This window comes from Manihot esculenta, chromosome 4, assembly GCF_001659605.2.
Source record: "Manihot esculenta cultivar AM560-2 chromosome 4, M.esculenta_v8, whole genome shotgun sequence".
Classification (NCBI taxonomy): Eukaryota; Viridiplantae; Streptophyta; class Magnoliopsida; order Malpighiales; family Euphorbiaceae; genus Manihot; species Manihot esculenta.
Window position 1 is genome coordinate 29,084,386 of NC_035164.2, and position 19,929 is coordinate 29,104,314.

At 40.6% G+C, this 19,929-nt stretch overlaps 1 protein-coding gene and 1 long non-coding RNA gene across 6 annotated transcripts; both read right to left on the reverse strand.

Annotated features, from left to right (window-relative positions):
- Nucleotides 1–548: 548 nt before the first annotated feature.
- Nucleotides 549–6,515, reverse strand: LOC110607739. Of its 5 annotated transcripts, XR_006350446.1 has the most exons (9): nt 6,287–6,515; nt 5,128–5,311; nt 4,699–4,823; nt 4,363–4,572; nt 3,888–4,036; nt 2,806–2,940; nt 1,036–1,131; nt 762–957; nt 549–676 (listed from the first exon to the last, which is right to left on the reverse strand). It is a non-coding gene; the product is annotated as an uncharacterized LOC110607739 (long non-coding RNA). The 5 variants fall into 5 exon arrangements; XR_006350447.1 differs by lacking the exon at nt 2,806–2,940 and having other exon boundaries at nt 5,128–5,299; XR_006350448.1 differs by lacking the exon at nt 2,806–2,940 and having other exon boundaries at nt 762–942.
- Nucleotides 6,516–15,762: 9,247 nt separating this feature from the next.
- LOC122723467 (uncharacterized abhydrolase domain-containing protein DDB_G0269086-like) lies at nt 15,763–18,241 on the reverse strand. The gene is made up of 4 exons (XM_043955619.1): nt 17,566–18,241; nt 16,815–17,251; nt 16,441–16,631; nt 15,763–15,766 (listed from the first exon to the last, which is right to left on the reverse strand). Exons 1-4 carry the CDS (start codon nt 18,239–18,241, stop codon nt 15,763–15,765), a joined length of 1,308 nt encoding a protein of 435 aa, XP_043811554.1.
- Nucleotides 18,242–19,929: the final 1,688 nt, after the last annotated feature.

Consider the following 19,929-nt stretch of genomic DNA (forward strand, 5'->3'; position numbering starts at 1 on the left):
TAAGTCCTCGAGTTTTAACAAAATTCATAAATTAATTTTTATTTAAAATTTATATAATAATAAAGTTCATAATCTTTAAATCCATTAAACAAATTGGTCATTCTATTAAAAATATGACCAATTCATTGTTAATTATTTTTTTAATGACAATAATCCTTATACAATTTATTATTATTGCTCTCTATTTAAATCTCCCATTTTAATTAGGATTTTGATTTGCACTTTCGGTTCCTCTTTCTATAGTCTAGTAACATCGATTTTTTTTTCTATAACTATGAAATTCATTAAGGTATCAACATAACAAGGAGATAACAAAGTAGAATGATAGTTTTTTTCACCACTGCCCTAAAATTATTATAAAAGATATATAATGATTAAAGATTATACATGTAATCAAATATAATTTCCATGAAGATTGAAATGCCATTGCCGTTGAAGGAAGTATACCTTCCAAGGCTGTGCCGCATGCATATCCTAATTGCCCATTTGGTGGCATGGGTAGACAGTTTTGAAACTGTTCTCCAGAACATCCTGGTAAGGCAAAAATATACCTGGTATAATAAAGGATGTGCGTCATCCGATGTTTTTGTTCTGCATTCAATGATGGGTCTTGACAGACCGCTCAAAACTTACATTATATCAACAATCTTGTACAAGCTATTGTTGGGAATAATATCTGTTCCAATAGATAAATTTTAAAAAAAATTATAACGCTAAAACAATAATACTAAGAATATAATACATACAATAATAATTACTACCTGATGCTTTCAACATTTCAAGTGTATTCGCATGCTTTACCCTTTCAATAGATGTTTGGAAGTAGCGAAATTGCTCCCACGTAGTGCATCTGCCATGATGCTCCCATTCATGTTTCCAAAATTTAGTATTAGCACTATTTTTTTCGAGGGAGGGCCACAAATTGTTTAAATCATGGATGATCTGAGAGTGAATTAGCTGTCACAAAATAAAATAAATGAAAATGAATTTTTAATTTTGAGAATTAAAAACACTAAAATATGTCTATACATATACCTGATTAGCATTAAGGGAATCCTTTTACATTTCCTGTAATTAGGACTCTTGCCATCCAGAGTAATTGGCCACAATCCGTGTAAGGTGAACCTATACCTGATTAGTATTAAGTAAAATGTATCGTAGTCAGTAGCAGCAGATGTAATGTTGAAAGGATGAAAAATAGCACGTAATAGAACGAGAAACAACATGTTCACAGTTTGAATAAAATACTTGGACTTCTATTGTGTAGTTGGGTGTAAGAAACTACACACAAGTAATCCTATATATATAGGGGAGGAGAGAGGAGGAAGGGAAGTATAATGTGCATTTACACATATTATCCTATATATATATATATATAGGGGAGGAGAGAAGTGGAAGGGAAGTATAATGTGCATTTACACCTATTTCAAGTATAAACTAATAAAATATTATTATTTTCATAATAAAATATTATTTTTATAGAAGTTTTTAAGATAATTTAAACCGCATACCTATATTAAGTATTTTTAGAGGAGATTCGGCAATAGCAAGAAAGATCATGTATGTTTGATTCCTGGACTTCCGAGACATCATGTTTGTGCGAATATGAATATTTCATGCGTTTTGTATGTAATAACTGCCCATCACATGCATTACTAATCGGTCCTTATTTCTAGTTTAAGCATGCTCTTGAAGTTGCCCTCTAGACTCCTTGTATCAATGTTAATAAGTATTTTGTTTTTCTTTTTTTTTTAAGAAATTAGAGAGAAAGAGTGTTATTTTTTTATTTTACATACGAATAAATTGTAAATTAATAAAATATTATTATTTTTATAGAAATTTTTAAGATTAATCATGTGGTAAAGGAGGTATAAAAAATATACATTACTTATTTTTAGAGGAGGTTTGGCAATAGTAAGAAAGATTGTGCATGCTTAGTTCCTGAAGTTCGGAGAGATTATGTTTGTGTGAATTTGAATTTCATGTGTTTTGATTATGATAACAACCTATAACCATGCATTCCAAATCAGTTGAACCTAGGAATGGAAAATTGAGAGTACCTAAACCCAAATCCGATTATATATAAAATTCCTGAACCCGTCCCAAACAAATCCGTTTAACAATACCGTTGAATACCCAAACCCGATTTTTACAATTGAATGACAAAAAATTTAAAGATTTAGATATTATAACACAAATAACAAACAAATTCATGAAACCACAACCATTAATCAACTAAAAATTCTTTAACAACATGCACATAAAAGATCTTAATTATCAAAAAATTTAATTGCAAACCTGAAGAGAGTTCAGACGTTGGCACACTGGAGAGAGAGGAGATATGAGTGACTGGGGAGAGAGAAGATTTATCTTGGACTGGGGGAGAAAGGAGACATCGACGGTGCCAACTGGGCTACCGACACTCCTCAGTGAAGTTGGGGAGAGAGGCGTTGACTGGAAAGTTGACTGGAAAGTGGGAGATGTCGCCGGAGAGAGAGAGATATCGCTAACTGGGGAGAGAGAAAATTTAAGAAAGGAGACGTCGCCGGTGCCTACTCGGCTGTCGGCAGTGAAGTAGAGGAGAGACATCGATTGGAAATTATGGGAAGAGAAGCGGAGGAGAGAGGCGCCGACGGAGAGGGGAAACTCGAGTAAAATGAGAAAACGAAATGGGGATTAGGGTTAGTTTTGTTAGTATATAGGTAATCGGTTCGGGTAACGGGTATCGGATCCAAACCCAAATTTATCCAAATTCATTTTGTAAAAACCCAAACCCATTTTAATAGGGTTTGAGCAAATGGATACCTGTAAAAACCCGCCCGTCTGCCAATGCCATCCCTGATTGAACCCTTAAAATTGATTCCCTATCAACTTATCTGAACAGTATCACGTGTTTTGTCCATAATAACAACCCATCACCATGCATTACACTATTTTTCCCTATACAAGTTAATTAAACACTTTTAATTAAAGATATGTAAATAAAATGTTAAAAAAATTAATAAAATAATTGTTAATTAAAAATAAATAAATAAATAATATATCAGTGAGCCTGAGTGATATTTCCAAAAAAAATTTAAAAAATAACAAGTTAATGAAATGTTTTTCTTATTTCTCATTGTATTTTAATAACATAATATTAATTATTTTACCAAAATAATTAATCTTATATTAAGCAAATAATGGCAGCCATGCAAACAACTTTTCATGATTTTCACACACTATCTGGCTATCTGGCTTTCAAGCGAGGGCAGCTTTAGTTTCAAATATGTTCTTTAGGAATCAAGGACGGCGCCGTAGACAACGGCCTCTAGGTGCCTGAAAATTTTTAAATTATGTAGAGTTATTTAAGTAATTTTATTTATAATATAAAAATTATCATGAAATTTTTATATTAATTCTTTTTTATTTTAAAATTACTCAATTAAAATATTTTATATTTTATAAAATTAAATTCTTTAATCCTTTTATCAACTAATATTACTTTAGTTCATTTAATTTTAATTATTTATTTTATTTTATTTTTTTATTTTTTTTAATTTAAAAAAATTTATTTTTCGTCTTTAAAATTTTAACTCCAACATATGAATTTTTTAAAAATTATTCATAATTGCGTAAATTAATTTTATATGCTATTTTTATTATTAAAAAATAATTATCTCACTTAATTAATTTCTAATTTATTTATATAATTAAAATTATTTATTAAATTATTTAAATTTAGAAAAATAAATCTTAAATTTTTATAAATAAAAGTATTTTATGAATAATATTTTATTAATTAATAAGTTTTGTTGACTATTCAAATTTAAAAAATATAAATATAATGGGCAATAGGTTAAATAATTTAAATTTAAAAAATATAAATATAATGGGAAAAAGTATACCTAGATAAGAGGAGTTTTTTCTTTTTGCATTCGATGATGAATCTTGACAGGCTGCTCAAAGCTTGCATATTCGATGATGGGTCTTGACAGGCCGTTCAAACCTTGAATTATATCAACAATCTTGTACAAGCTATTATTGGGAATAATATCTGTTCCAATAGATCAATTTTTAAAAAGATTATAACGTTACACCAAAAATATCAAAAATATGATACATACAATAATCAATTACTACCTACTAGGTATAATTATCGATCAATGTCTTTTGTGGACAAATGTTAACCAATGTATCTTTTGTGGAGGAGACATGTCAAATGTATCATAGCAAAGAAAAGAAAAGGCCAAATATTTAAACCTATAATCATCACATTTGACAAGGATTTGGGAATTGATTGTAGAATCAAAATGAGAGAGTAGGTTTATATATATAAAATTAGGATAAAAAAAGAGAGCACACAAAGATTTGTAAACGCACCTGAATCTAACAACACATGATATAAGGGGCAATTTGAACAAGATGTTGAGTACCAAACGCCATTGTAGATATTGGCTTCGTTGATGAGGATCCCAAACAAGGCAACTAAAAAATTAAAGGACAGAGGACCCTTCCCACAAGTGGAGAGATTTGTAAAAGGAGAGCCTTAAATCCACTAAAAACAGAGGCTTGCACATAAGATCCCGGGTTCTGAGAGAGAGAGAGGGAGGGAGGAAGGAATGGAGAGGACGTTAGAAAAGGCTTATGAAATTAAAGAGGGAGATGAACTCTTAGCCACTAAGAATAGTGGACCCACATACCATATCGATAGCTTACCATGTTTATCAAGATTGTCTGGTGGCAAGAAAAGTGTGGGTTTCCAACAATTCCCCTAGAAGAGTACTGCTCCACGCAAAGTAAATCGGATCAAAGGCATCTCGTGGTTAGCATTTAACATAATACTGACAGAGTAAGTTTACAAAGTTTAGAAAGTCATACATAGTTGGCAGATACTCAGACTAGCTAGTAAATCGTATTTGAGTTCAAAAGAAAAATGGAACCAAAAGAATGTTGCTTATCAATGGAAAGAAATGAAGTTAACCCATTATGATTTGTTAAATTCACTTTACTACTACTGCCCTAAAATTATAAAATATTTATATGACATTGAATATTATATGACATTGAACAAAAACAATGACATTTTAATAAGAGAACAGGGAACAGGAAAACCACTCTAGCTTCTGATTCAGTTTCGTTGCTTACCTTTACTATGTATTCTTTGCTATTTTGCTCAGCCCTCTTAAAGATTATCTTTCTATTTTAAGCATTTTCATCCTTCTTTACCTTCAGCTCTTGGTTCTTCAACAATGACCATTCCTCACTTCTCTTCCTTTTCTTTAGCACAGATTCAATATTATAGCAGCTGCCTTGGTTTCTTCAACAATTTCTAATCATAAAGAAACATCCAATGCATCAATGCAAGAACATTATGAACTAAAACTCTATTAAGGACTCAAATAACCATTTACGCCTTTTCCAAAAAGAAGAGCAACCGTTAATCATAGTTAAAACTGGACAAGACCCTAGGCAAAGCAACGTTAATGAAGGTGCAATATTATCCATATAGCAATCATTCAACTAAGCAGGTCTCACAGGAAAATAAAATCCATTTGGTATTTGCTTAATTAAAACAGTCAGTCAAGTAAACTAATTAACCCATAACTATATTTATTATTTAAAAAAAAAACTAGAAGAATAAAATGAAAATTCCTATAAATTGCATCTTAGAACCAAAAGTCAATTTGCTGCACGTCAAAACAAGTAATTCAATATCCAAGCATCAAGATTATCAGGGCCAGAATATAATAACAGAGGAAAATGAAAACTTATGGGGCATGATCTACAATTGTATGTCTGAGAATTTCAACAAATTACTGAAAAAAATAGAACAATAGATCATGCGGAAACTGATTCAAGCGACAGACAAAGCAACACAGCTAAAATCAGAAATTAATATAGACCGAACGGCCGTGAGCAGGAAGAGGGAGACGCTGCTCAAAGGAAAGAAAACAAAGACCGAGGATTGAAAATAGAGACAGGGATTTCCTCTCTCTAATTTTTTTTAAGTACCGCAATTATACTTCTTGTATCCACGAGACCAACACAAATACATTTAATCACTCAATTTCAACCAATCCAAATATCACAAATACATTTAGATATGCTCATGAATATCAATATAATGCAACCCAGGTCGCGTAAATATCAACAGATCTTGAAAGAAATTGTAGAGAAATTTCACAAATATCAACCCATACACAAAAGATACTAGCAACAAATCTTGAAATAAAAGTGATTATACATAGATATCAATGGATCTTGAATGAGATTGCAGACAAATATAACAAATATCAACACATACGCGAACGACAGAGCAGCATCAAGCGGTTGCGGTTGGGTGCAGCGTGCGGCGTGCGGCGTGCGGCTGTCCTTGGGTGCTAGTTTGCTGCAAGTTGTTTAGGGAAAAAGAAGTTGAAGATGCAGAAGAAGTGGGAAGGAGAAGTTTAGGGAAGAATGAGTCTTCCCATTTGGGGCGGCAGTTTCTTTGGAGGAGAGAATATGATGTTGGGTGGGGGCACTTAGGGTTTGGTTTTAGATTACTTTAATATTTTTTACTGAAAAAATAATTTTTTAAATACTTTAAAAAAATATTTTATAATTTTTTATAAAAAAAAATGAAAAATGAAAAATGAAAATTGAAAATAGTAAAATTTAAAAAATCTCAAATTTATTCAAAATGTATTTATCAAATTAAGTCCGTTAATTACTAAGCCGGTTAGTGCTTATAGTTAGTATTAGGTTATTAGATGACTGTATTATTTAACTAATCACTCTTTTTAAAACATACTTATAATATCAAGTAGTTTGTTTAAACATATGCTGTTAATTTAGTTAATAAAATTAATAATTATAATTTAAATATAAAAATAATATTTAGCCTGATAGACGCTGATAATTTTTTTTTTTTTTTGAATCAATGATAGACGTTCATACTTAAAATTGATTGACCGAAAAATATAGTATCAAATAATAGTATATGGAGATATAGCATTAAACATTATAAATATTTATAATTCAAAATTAATTAATAAAAATATTAATTTAATAAATACAAATTGAGAGAGATATATTACTACAATATCTTTATTAAACGTTTAAACTTATAACATTTATTATCATTTAATAAAAAAATAATTTATGTAAATAGTCTTTTTATAATTAATGTATTTATAAGTTATTTTTATCAATTTTTATATATCAAACATACAACAATTTTTAATTATTATATATTGTATAATAATTTATAATTTTATATTTATTTTATTAATATAATAAATCGATAAATAATTTTATTAATAATTTTATACCTCAACAATAATGGTTAGACATTATCAAACTCTTAATATATATAAGTTAAAATAAATTTTTAACTACCATTATAACTAGTTATGTGTGCTATCAACTACAAATAATAATTATCAGTTATATCTAATATCTAAATCAAAATAGATTTTTAGTTTAAAGTATGATCGATTATTTAAGTATTTAGATTTATTTTGATTATCTTGATAAGTTAGGATTTATTAATGAAGAGCGTATTCTCTAAAGAAGAGTCAGCAAAATTTAAAAAATGAATTAAAGCTGATAACATGATATCTTAAATTTATATCAAGGAAATTGTTAATACTCTCGTTCACCTGTCCAATATAAAAAAATGGATTAAGTGCTTCAAGTAAGGAAAATATAAAAAAATTATTAAAGATTACAATTGGACGATTCCTCTCTTCATAGAATTAGATGGTTGTGACTTCAAGAGTCTACACAGAGTGATTTTCTTAATTGCCGTTGTATTTACGGGATAAAGGTGTACTAGCTCTTGTATTTATTATAATTAAATCAAATCTTTTTTTTTTTTTACTATTATATTTGGGGAGGAACTTAATATTAAAGCTTGAAGCAATATAATAGCAAATATTTTTTTTCTTATTTTTATACATTAAAAATATATAAAAATATTTAAGAATAATTTACAGTTAAGTCCTCGAGTTTTAACAAAATTCACAAATTGAATTTTATTTAAAATTTATTTAATAATAAAATTCTTAAACTTTAAATTCATTAAACAAATTGGTCATTCTATTAAAAATATGACCAATTCGTTGTTAATTATTTTTTTAATGACAATAATATTTTTATACAATTTGTTATTATTGCTCTCTATTTAAATCTCCCATTTTGATTAGGATTTTGATTTGCACTTTCGGTGTAACAAGGAGAGAACAAAGTAGAATGATGTTTTTTTCACCGAGAAGGAGAAAGAACAAAGGAAGAGTAGTTAGTGATGACCGATGGATTTCTTCACCTCGGACCAGGGGCTTAATCACCGTTAAAGGCCCATAACATAGAGGCCCACGTATCTGATATACCCAACAAGCCTGGCTCAGTCAACCTTCAAGACCGGGCTCGGCCCAGCTTCTTCATTCATAACGGCCCAGCCCACGCGAAGCAGGCTCTCTCCTCTCAAGCCTAGCGTCCGGCCCGACTTTCGGCCCAACCCAGGATCCAGAATAATATTCACCAGACAGCCTGGCAGATCCGCTTAAACGTACGCACGAGGAGAATCAGAGGCCGTTACGCATGGAGCAGACGGCTGATACCCTAGTACCTCCGAATCCGCATGGCAGAGACGCGTGGCCCAATCCTGGAGAGGCCTTTACACGTCACCAGCAAGCAAGACAATGTATAAAAGAGGAGTCCCCTCCTCAGGAAACTTAAGCCTTATTCAGTAATACAAAACCCTTGTAAAACCCTATTCTATTGGATCTCAGATCATCAATTGGCGCCGTCTGTGGGAAACGAAGGAGATCTTTTCATCACCGGAGTTTTCACTTTCAAAACCCACTGAGATCCACGATGGCAAACCACCAAGAAAGTAACCTTAACATTCCAAACGACCTGAGCTCTGCCCAAGATGGGCAGCAGTTCTCCTTTTCTAGCCCTACAACGTTGAATAACCAAACGCCTATTCCTCTCAACCCCTCGCCAAGCTTGGCAGGGAATACTCCCACCATGGCCCTGTCTAACCAGGACATTCAAACTATGGCTCTCCAGCTACAGACTACTGCTCACTGGTTGGGGCAGATAATGCAACAAAGGGGACTTAGCACCCCAGTAAACGCACTCCCAGTAGTGGAGGAACCCAGAACCGATGAACCCCGACCTACCTCCGCCCGCCTCCAAACTAACAACCACGATGCCGGAGAAGAGGAAGAACCGGAGGCCCGAATCCATGGGAGAAGGGCAAGAGAGTTGATAGAAAATGAAGAGGTGGACGACTATTCTGCTGAAACAACCAGGGAAACGGGAACTGAAACAGAGGAGGAAGAATGTAGTTTGGGCAAAAGATCCAGCCCGGAAGACGAGAAAATGAACCAAAAGCTGAAAAGGTTGAAGGAGCAGCTCCTAGCCTAGCTAGGTAAGAAAGATCAGAGTCAAACCTCCTTGCCTACTTCTTCTCCATTCTCAAAGTTAATGCAGTAGGAGACCGTTCCCAAAAAGTTTATGATGCCGCCGATGGCGGCCTATAATGGGGCTGGTAACCCGAGAGAGCATGTCATGAACTATAAGACCTTCATGGAGTTGCAAACTCTGTCAGATGCTCTGATGTGCAAGGTGTTCCCAACAACGCTCTCGGGACCAGCGAGGGCATGGTTCAACAGCCTGGAGGCCGGAAGCATTAAAAGTTTCGGAGATCTTGCCACCCGCTTCATTAGCCGGTTCGTAGCCGGGGTGCCAGCAGATAGGAAGACGAGCTATCTGGAAACAGTGAGACAAAAAGCTGGTGAATCCCTCAGAGAGTATGTTGCCCGTTTCAATACGGAGGCCCTGCAGATTCCCGAGCTTGACGAAGGAAGGGCGGTAGAGGCCATGCAAAAGGGAACAACCTCTGCCGAGTTCTTTGGTTCTCTGAGCAGGAAACCTCCGACCTCACTGGCCGAGTTGATGAAGAGGGCGGAAAAGTATATAAGGCAGGATGACGCCTTAGTAATGAGTAGATTTGCCAAAGGGGTGGCAGGAAAAGAGAAAGCCCCGGAGGAGGGGAGGCCGGAGAAACACGAGAAGAAGCGTGGAAAGAGGCCTGAGCCGTACAAGCAGGCCTGGGAAAGAAGGGATCAAAGGCCTCCCCCTCCTCCCAGGGCTCATGAACCACGAGTGCTCCCTCCTTGGGTTCCCGAGAAGCCTACTCCCCTCAACGCTTCCAGAGCCGAAGTGCTCATGGCAGTCCAGGATAAGGAGTTCCTCCAGTGGCCTAAACCCATGAGGTCGGAAGCAGATCAGAGGAATCCTGACAAGTATTGTCAGTACCACCGGACGCATGGCCACGATACAAATAACTGTTTTCAGTTAATCGCGGAGATTGAAAGGTTGATAAAAAGGGGGCATCTCAAAAATTTTGTGAAGAAACCGGAGGGGCAGAGGCCTCAACCCGGTCCGGCAGCCTAGATGCCCAGGAGAACTGAAGCTGGACCAGTGAATGATGGGTCCAGTGGGACTATTAATATGATTGTTGGAGGAACTGGAGGACGGATGAACCGTCGAGGAAAGAAGAGAAACCGGGAAGGGGAGACCAGCAATGGCGAGGTTATGCAGATCGTTGAACACTCTCCCATGACCATCGCTTTCTCTTCGGAAGATGCACAGGGCATTCAGATGCCCCATGATGACGCGCTTGTCATTGAAGCAGTCATTCATAATTTTCGGGTGAAGAAGGTTCTGGTGGATGATGGGAGTAAGGTCAATTTATTGCCATATCGGGTTTTCCAGCAGATGGAAATCCCAGAGGAACAGCTGGTTCGGGACCAGTCACCCATCAAAGGGATCGGAGGAGCACCGGTACTTGTAGAAGGGAAGGTGAAGCTGGCCCTTACCTTGGGAGAAGCACCCAGAGCTCGCACCCATCATGAGGTGTTTTTGGTGGTCAAACTCCCACTGAGCTACAATGCGATTTTGGGGAGGCCGGCGTTGTTCAACTTTGAAGCTGTCACTAGCATCAGGTATTTGGCACTCAAGTTCCCAACGGAAGAAGGAGTGGGAATGGTCCGGGGCAGCCAGGAAGAAGCAAGGGCGGTATACTTGGCCACAGTAACAGAGCCAAGCTCAACTGGAGAAGCACTTGACTCGGAAGTTCTGGAGGTCAGAGATGAAACAAAAGAAGCCCGGACAGAGCCAGTCGGAGAGTTGGAGACCTTCCCCTTATCAGAAGCAGATGCAAGCAAGGTCTTCAGTTTTAATGCCAGCCTCACCAAAGAACAAAAAGGTGAAGTCATGACCCTGATCCGAAGTCACGCGCCGACCTTCGCATGGAAGCCCTTAGACATGCCGGGAATTGACCCCAAAGTGATGACACACCGATTGAATGTCCTCCTCGAGGCCAGACCAGTAAAGCAAAAGAAGAGAGTAGTGGGAAGAGAGAAGCAGCAGGCTACCCAGGAAGAAGTGCAGAAGCTAGAAGAGGCAGGCTTTATTAGGGAGGTTATGTACCCACAGTGGTTGGCAAATCCTGTGTTAGTCAAAAAAGCCAATGGCAAATACAGGATGTGTATAGATTTTACCGACCTGAATAAGGCCTGCCCTAAAGATTGTTACCCCCTCCCCGATATTAATAAGATGGTCGACTCAACGGCCGGTTTTGATTATATGTCTTCTTTGGATGCTATGTCTGGTTACCACCAAATCCCAATGGAAAAGACGGATGAGGAGAAGACCTCATTTATAACTGAAGACGGGACTTACTACTACAGAGCTATGCCCTTCGGATTAAGAAACGCCGGGGCAACTTACCAACGATTAATGAATAAAATCTTTAAGAACCAGATCGGCAGGAATGTAGAAGTGTATGTGGATGACATGGTGGTTAAAAGTTCAACTTTTCAACAACACATAACGGATTTAAGGGAGATATTTGGGGTGTTAGATCAATACAGGATGAAATTGAATCCAGCAAAGTGTGCTTTCTTCATCAGGGGAGGAAAGTTCTTGGGATACATGGTGAGTGGAAAAGGCATTGAGCCCAATCCGGAGAAGGTGGAAGCCATATTGAATATGCCAGAGCCGACCTGTGTAAGGGACGTCCAGAGATTAACCGGGAGAGTAGTGGCGCTTCACCGATTTATGTCGAGGTCGGCAGAAAAGTGTTTGCCATTCTTCAAAAAATTGAGGAAGGTTCCAAATTTTGAATGGACAGAAGATTGCCAAAAAGCCTTCACAGAGCTTAAGGAATAACTCAGCTCGCCTCACGTGCTCAGCAGCCCCATAAAAGGGGAAGAACTCCTGATATACTTGGCAGCCTCAGAGCAAGCAGTCAGCGCAGTACTAGTAAGAGTGGAAGAAGGGGAGCAGAAACCTGTTTTCTACGTCAGCAAGGTACTCAGAGACACTGAGGTCAGATACTCGAACATTGAAAAATTGGCGTATGCCTTGTTGTTAGCAGTCCGGAAATTCAAAGTTTATCTGGAAGGCCACCAAGGAGTTGTGATGACGGACCAACCCTTAAAGAAGATCTTACGTAGGCCGGAAACTTCAGGACGAATGTTAGCATGGTCCGTGGAAATCAGCCCTTACTGTCTGGAGTACCGACCTCGGACAGCTATAAAATCTCAAGTGCTGGCTGACTTCATAGCAGAATGCTCATTCAACGAGGAGAAGGAAGGATCATCCTCGGAGATACCAAGAAAAGAAGGAGAGGGAGAGCTTTCCCAAGAGTCCAGCTGGAAGCTATATGTAGACGGAGCATCAGGCTCTGAGGGCAGTGGCGCTGGGATAATACTTAAGGGGCCGGAGGGCTTTAAAGTATGTTATGCCTTACGGCTAGAATTCAAAGCTTCTAATAATGTGGCCGAATATGAAGCCTTGGTAAACGGAATGTTGGTAGCTTTGGAAATAGGGGTAACCGACCTCGAGGTGAATAGTGACTCTCAGCTGGTGATCAACCAGGTGACGGGAGTATATCAGGCCCGAGATCCCATCATGCAGAGTTATCTCGATAAAGTAAAAACTGTGGAAGCCGACCTCACAAGCCGAGGAGTTATTACCAGATTTCAGAGGATACCTCGAGATGAAAATGAGGAGGCAGACCTGCTTAGTCGACTGACCAAAGAAGAGTTAGAGCAGCTCCCTGATGAAGTATACATACAGCATGTCAACACACCTGCTTTCAAGAAGACAAACACAGTACTGCAGGTGGAACAGAGCCCAACTTGGATGACTCCATACCTGAGATACTTGGAAAAGAGCGAACTCCCCGAAGATAAAGTTGAAGCCAAAAAGATAGCAGCTCGAGCTGCCAATTACCAAGTAATAAGGGGAACTTTATACAGAAAAGGGAAGTCCAGCCCATGGCTCCGGTGTGTGAGTCCGGAAGAAGCTGCAAAGGTAATGGAGGAAATACATAGAGGCCTATGTGGGGCTCACGAGGGAGCAGGGACATTAGCTAACAAAATATTCAGGCAAGGATACTACTGGCCCACTGTTAAAAAAGAAGCAGAAGAGTTTGTCCGGAGGTGTGACGTATGTCAGAGATTTGCTAATGCCATCAGGACCCCTGCCACTCCTCAAGCAAGCATATCCAGTCCATGGCCTTTCTCACAATGGGGAATTGACATCCTGGGACCTTTCCCCAAGGCTACGGGGCAAAGGAAATTCGTAGTGGTGGCTGTGGAATATTTCTCGAAATGGCCAGAGGCAGAAGCAATAGCCACAATCACAGCTCGCAAGATGATAGATTTCGTATGGGGACATATCATCTGCAGATTTGGCATACCAAGAGTACTTATCTCAGACAACGGCAGACAATTTGACTGCAGCACTTTCAGAGCCTTCACGACGAACATGGGCATATGGCATAAGTTCTCCTCCGTGGCTCATCCTCAGACTAATGGCCAAACGGAAGTCACTAATAGAGCTATCCTTCAAGGATTAAAGAAACGGCTGGATGGCGCAAAGGAGAATTGGGCAGAAGAACTCAATAGCACTCTATGGGCACTCCGAACCACTCCCAGAGCGCCCACTCAAGAAACCCCGTTTGCACTTGCTTATGGCACAGAGGCTGTAGTCCCAGTTGAGTTGCAGATCCCCACTCATCGAGTTCAATTCGTTAGTGAGAACGCTAATGGGGACAAATTAAGGAGCAACCTAGATACTCTTGAAGAAGTTAGGGAAGAAGCCCAAGTCCGAACTGCTGCTTATCAACAACGAGCGGCAAGATACTACAATCAAAAGGTCAGAGAAAGAAGCTTGAAGGTGGGAGACCTGACTTTAAGAAACCTGGAAGCTACAGGAAAAAGAGCAGCCGCAGGCAAGCTAGCACCGACCTGGGAAGGTCCATTCAAGGTGACAAAAGTGGTTCAGCCCGGGGTATACCGAATTGAAGATATGCAAGGAATTCCCGAGCCCCACGCTTGGAACATCCAGCACTTAAAAAGGTATTTCCCTTGAAATATTTGTAAAGAAAAACATTGTATTTTGACAAACATGAATAAATGAAAATTGTTTATACAATGTGATTATCTTTGTGAAAAACATTTTTCCATGAAAAAGAAAGAACAGGGCTCAGAAAGATCCCTTGAAAACAAGACCTCAGTTAGGCACAAAACCAGCTGAGATGACGAAGCGACAGTAAGGCCCATGAGCCTGAATCTTGTGCAAAACCTTAAAGAAGGTACCAAAAAACAGCCGGCGGGGCCCCGAGGTCACCCCGGAACGGCCGGTGAGGGTCTAAAAGATGTCTCCCAGAGCATGAAGACCGGGATCCCCTAGAACTCCCGGGAAAATAAAACAAAAAAACTGCCGGCGGGGCCCCGAGGTCACCCCGGAACGGCCGGTGAGGGTCTAAAAGATGCCTCTCGGAGCATGAAGACCGGGATCCCCTAGAACTCTCGGGAAAACAAAATAAAAAAACTGCCGGCGGGGCCCCGAGGTCACCCCGGAACAGCCGATGAGAGTCTAAAAGATGCCTCCCGGAGCATGAAGACCGGGATCCCCTAGAACTCCCGGGAAAACAAAACAAAAAAACTGCCGGCGGGGCCCCGAGGTCACCCCGGAACGGCCGGTGAGGGTCTAAAAGATGCCTCCCGGAGCATGAAGACCGGGATCCCCTAGAACTCCCGGGAAAACAAAACAAAGGACAGCCGGTGGGGCCCCGAGGCCACCCTGACTCAGCCAAGATCTCGTAAGATCTCCGGAAAACAAAAACGGCTGGTGAAGGACTTAAGAGCCTCCCAAAAATAAAAAATTTTTCCCATGCAGGGACAACTTATCTGACCTCACAAAAACAGAGAGGCCCGGAGCTACCAAAAAAAAAAAAAAAGAGAAAAAAAAAATCAAGGTTCCGACCTACTAAAGAGGCGCGATAGAAGTGCTGAGGACGAGCTCCCAGCTCGGATAAACTTATCTCCGCAAAAATTCAAGGTACGAAAGAAAAAGGCCGAGTTTCCAGCCCGGATAGTCAGGTTCCGACCTATGAAAAAGGTACAAGGTCTAATAAGCTAAAGAAGCCCCGACCTCGAAAAAGACGCTAACGCCAAAACTTTAGCTTTCGAAGAAAAGGCCGAGCTCCCAGCTCGGATAGACTTATATTCTTAAAAACTCAAGGTCAAGCTCCCAGCTCGGACCGATATTCACAAAGGCCCAAGACCGAGCTCCCAGCTCGGATAGACTCATATCCTTAAAAGATCAAGATACGAAGGCCAAAGAGAAAGGCCGAGCTCCCTCCATAGAAGGATTCATAAATGAAGAAATCCTTAGGAGGATAAAAAGGTTATAATCAAAGCCTAAATCAGTTTATCTGGAACAAATATACAAAGTCATAGCCAAGAAGAAAGGGCTAAAAGCAAAAAACAGACATGATAGTTGCCATTAAAAAGGTACGAAATTTGATCTCTCAGACTATCAGTTAAGAGCTGAGCTCGCAACTTAAGATTAATTCAGAGATTATGAATGAAAATATGTAGTTTACATCATAAATACGAAGAGTAGAGATAAATTTCAAGAAATATGAAAAACAAGAACAAAAAAGAGGAAACTGATATCTCATCAATGACTATTACAATTTATCTCTCCGGCGAGGTGGGAGGATAAATAGTCCTTAAAGGACTTACATCAGTAAGAACACCCTCACCTGCATTATCTCTATTTACAGCCACCTCTGAAGGAAGCTCGGTGTCCCTTGGGCCAGAGCTCTCAACATTAATAGTAGGGGCAACTTCTGATCCAGGGCGGAGGCTTTCTTTCCCAGAATCAGAGTCATCTTCCTCTGACCCTAGCTCGGATTCCCCTGAAGAAGACTCAGCTGGCCGGTCTATGTTCCTCCGGCAATCTCCTCGGGGCATAGGGAAATCATCCTCCCCATACAACACTGGCTCGCCATCTGAGTCCGCTTCATACTTGCGAAGCTCGGCCAAAGGAGTATCAGGAGCGTGTCTGGCTTCTCTTAAACCACGATTATAGCCGGTCACATACATGCGGAAGGCTTTCTTAAGAACAGCCGCTCCCATTTCACCAGAAGCTTTATACTCATTAAGATGTGCTTCGCAGGCCTCAGCCACAAATTCCTTAAGCTCGGAAGAGTCCTTGTAGTCCTGGAGGTGAGCCTCACAGGCCTGCTCGATCTTCCTTTTCAGCTCATCCGACTCCTGATATTTCGCTATGCACTGCTCACGCACCACCTGAGATCTGTCTTCAAAATGCTTTACTACCCTAAGCAGGGCTGAACACTTACGCTCCAAGGTCCTGACTTCATGGTTGAGCTGCTGATGGCGAAGGTTGAACTCCTCAGCCGATGAAGCCAGATCTCTGATACGATCAGAGCTCGTGCTCAACTCCTGCTCAAGGACCTCCACCCGAGCTAGGGTTGCTTCCTTCTGAGCCTTCGCTTCCTCCAGTTGAGCTTGAAGCTCTTCAAAATCAGCCTTTAAGACCCCATATTGCTGCTGGACCTCAGCTTTTTGCCTCACGGCCTCATCCCTTTCGCTAAGGGCCTCTGTCACAGAAGACAGCTGCTTTAAAACCCCTTCGCAGCGAACCTCCAAAGCAGCTGCCCTCTCATCAGACACTCTGAGAACCTCACGAGTCTGAGACAGCTCTGCTTCTAAAGACTTGGTATACCCTGCTGTCTCAGCCGCCTTTTCATCAGCCTTTTTAAGGGCCTCTAGCGCCGAACGCAGCTCCCCCTGGAGGGACTGGATTTGCTCTCGAGCAGCTACCAGATTACCCCTTGCATCACTGGTTGCAGATAAGTTCTCTTCCAGACGCGCCTCCTCAATCCGGCGGTCTACAGACTCCTGGAGGGAGCGATCACGAGCATCCACCTCCATAAAGAGGCCCGTCGCCTAAAATGGAGGAACAACTGTCAGAAAAGAAAAAAAAAAAAACAACTTACCATTAGAAGCATTTCTCTAATTGAAGATCCAAGCTCCTCACGAGAGCGAGATCGGAAGGACACTTGCTCCTTGGTAGAACTGGCTAAAAGCCCAGTCAGGGCAAGAAGACGAGGATCCGAAGCCTCTGTAATTCCGTCGAACATCTGCTCCCTGAGCAGTTCGGCGACAGCACTGGCCGGAGACTCGGGGGTAATGTCTGACGCACTTAGAACGTTCCCGGAAGGAGACAATGAAGGCACAGCAGGAACACCTTTCTTTTTCCCAAGGGGAGGAAGAGCTGGAGAAGGTCCTGTGGCAGCCTTGGATTTCTTCCAAGCTGGAGATGGAGCAGATGTTTCGGATAGGGCTGGGCGTTTATCCCCGGTCTTCGGTAGAGCGCCCTCAGATCCAATCCTCACAGAGGCAGGGGCATTTTGAGCAGAAACCTCTGAGACTTGGTCATCTAGGAGGATGATCTCCATTCCTGTCCCAGAGGCCTCCTTGTCTTTAGTAACAGGGAACTCAGATTTTTCCCCTGACACCCCTCCAGGAGAATGGGCAATACCCTGCTCTACTTGTTCAACGGTAGGGGTCTGCTCCACAATAGGAAGAAAGGTTCCTCCCACGCCCTCCGAGGAAGCTGGGGCAGACCTAGACCCTCCAGCAGGCCTAAGAGTTGAGCTCGACCCACCGCGGCTAGACGGCTTGGCGCTGCGGGAGCTCGGCTTCAAAGCTCTAGAAGAAGCTTTGGCAGGAGGTCGGCTAACCTTCTTGGAGGAAGCAGATTGAACCATCTCCGCAGCAATTTCAGTCACTGAACGCCCATCCCCAAAAGCGTCAAAAATCGCATGCATATTGTCCCGAGACAGGACAAAGTTCTTAGGAAACTTGATATCATCCATTTTTACTTCAGAAGCTACAAAAAACACGAAGGTACAAAGAGTCAGCATATCTCCTGCTATTACGGGCAAAGAAGAAATAGAATAATTGGACAAGGCACTATACCCGTGTCCCGGATATCCCTAAGATTGGACACGAACATACACTTCTCGACGTCATACTTCTTATCAACAGAAGTCAGTCGAAGCAGCCCCACCTGCTCAACAAGACTCAATTGGGGCAACTCGTTGCACCCCGGAAAGATCTCCCCCCAACTTAGATCCACCTCCCACGTTCTGGCGGACTCTAATTTCAGCTCCGCCACAAGGAAATTCTCTACCCATCCCTTTATAGAATCCTTGTAGCCTGTGAGAACAGACAACCCCCTACGGGGAGAAAAGTAATAGAAGTTTTGAACCGCCTTAACCAGGCGGAAAAAAGTAACGAACAGACAGGCCGTGGGTGTAAAACCCCAACCCAGGCAGATAGACTCAAAACAGGACATGAACAAAATGGAATTTGGGGATAACATCCGAGGAGTCACCCCGAAATGTTCAAAAACCTCAATAAAGAAAGGGGTGAAAGGCAACGGTAGACCGAATTCTCTCTGCTTCAAGAAAAACACTATACGGCGACCCTCTTGGGGATCCACCAAACCCGAAGGGGGTGGGTAAGGAAGAACTATCCTTTCATTTGGAAAAGGTGCTCGAATCAGATACAGAGGAGTATCTAAGAGCCTCCGGGAAATGTACTTAGTTATGTTGGAAGGAGTAATATGCGACTCAATGTCAACAACATCAGGAAGCTCTGAAAGGGCCATGGAAGAACAAGGAAGCGTACCTGAAAATGCAATAAGGTGAGAAAAGCAGAAGGAGTTGCAGGGAGACAGAACGCAGAAAAGAGCTAGTTTCTTCAGAAGACAGAAGGAATTAGAAATGAAAGGCAATGATGAGACGGAACGTTGATCTGAACAGTTTTGTCTTGGAGCGGCGCGATCATTAATTGCTCTCGAAGTTTACCCTCTCAACGGCTAAGTAATAACCGGAGAGAAGGTAAAGGGGCAAAAGGATGATCGCTGGGCTTGTCTACATCTATCAAGGGCCAGGTCCACAATGGTAGCCCATCACTTAAAAGTCCAGGCAAGCCCAACTTGTTCGGACCTGATTTCCAGCCAAGACAACTTAACCCACAAGATTCATCACTTCACCACATCCGTGGTAAGTATCAAGGAAATAGAAGGAAAAACTCAAAGATGCAAGCAGATGAAAGCATGATAAAGGTTAGACCTACTCATCACGTAGAATATATATAAGATTTGACTTGTTAAAACAAGGGTTACGAGATCGGAAAGAGACGACAAGGGTACCTCGGATCCATACTGAGCTGAGAGCTTAGAGTTCAACTCATCAGAAGCCAAGCTCAGAGGTCGGTTAGTCCAGCTCGGACAACATGACCTGAGAGCTCGGCCAGCTAAAGGAAACTCAGAGCTCATTTCACTAAGCAAAGACAGAACTCTCAGGTCGGTTAGTCCAGCTCGGACAACATGACCTGAGAGCCCGGCCGGATGAAGGAGACTCAAAGCTCAATTCATCGAAGTAAAGACCGAGCTCACAGGTCGGTCAGACAGTCCAGTTCGGAAACTTGAAAGCCCAGTTGGCTAAGTGGATCCGAAGTTCAACTCATCAGAGCTCGCAGATATGGTTAGATCAGC

Bases quoted from the DNA above. Each gene is read 5' to 3' on its own strand.
- LOC122723467 (XM_043955619.1), bottom strand. From the start codon at position 18,241: ATGGATGATATCAAGTTTCCTAAGAACTTTGTCCTGTCTCGGGACAAT. The intron at 17,252-17,565 runs GTGCGTCAGACA...AGGAGTCTGTAG, and splicing joins TCCTTCCGGGAACGTTCTAA to ACCGCCGGATTGAGGAGGCG. The intron at 16,632-16,814 runs GTCCTTGAGCAG...GTGCGTGAGCAG, and splicing joins CAACCCTAGCTCGGGTGGAG to TGCATAGCGAAATATCAGGA.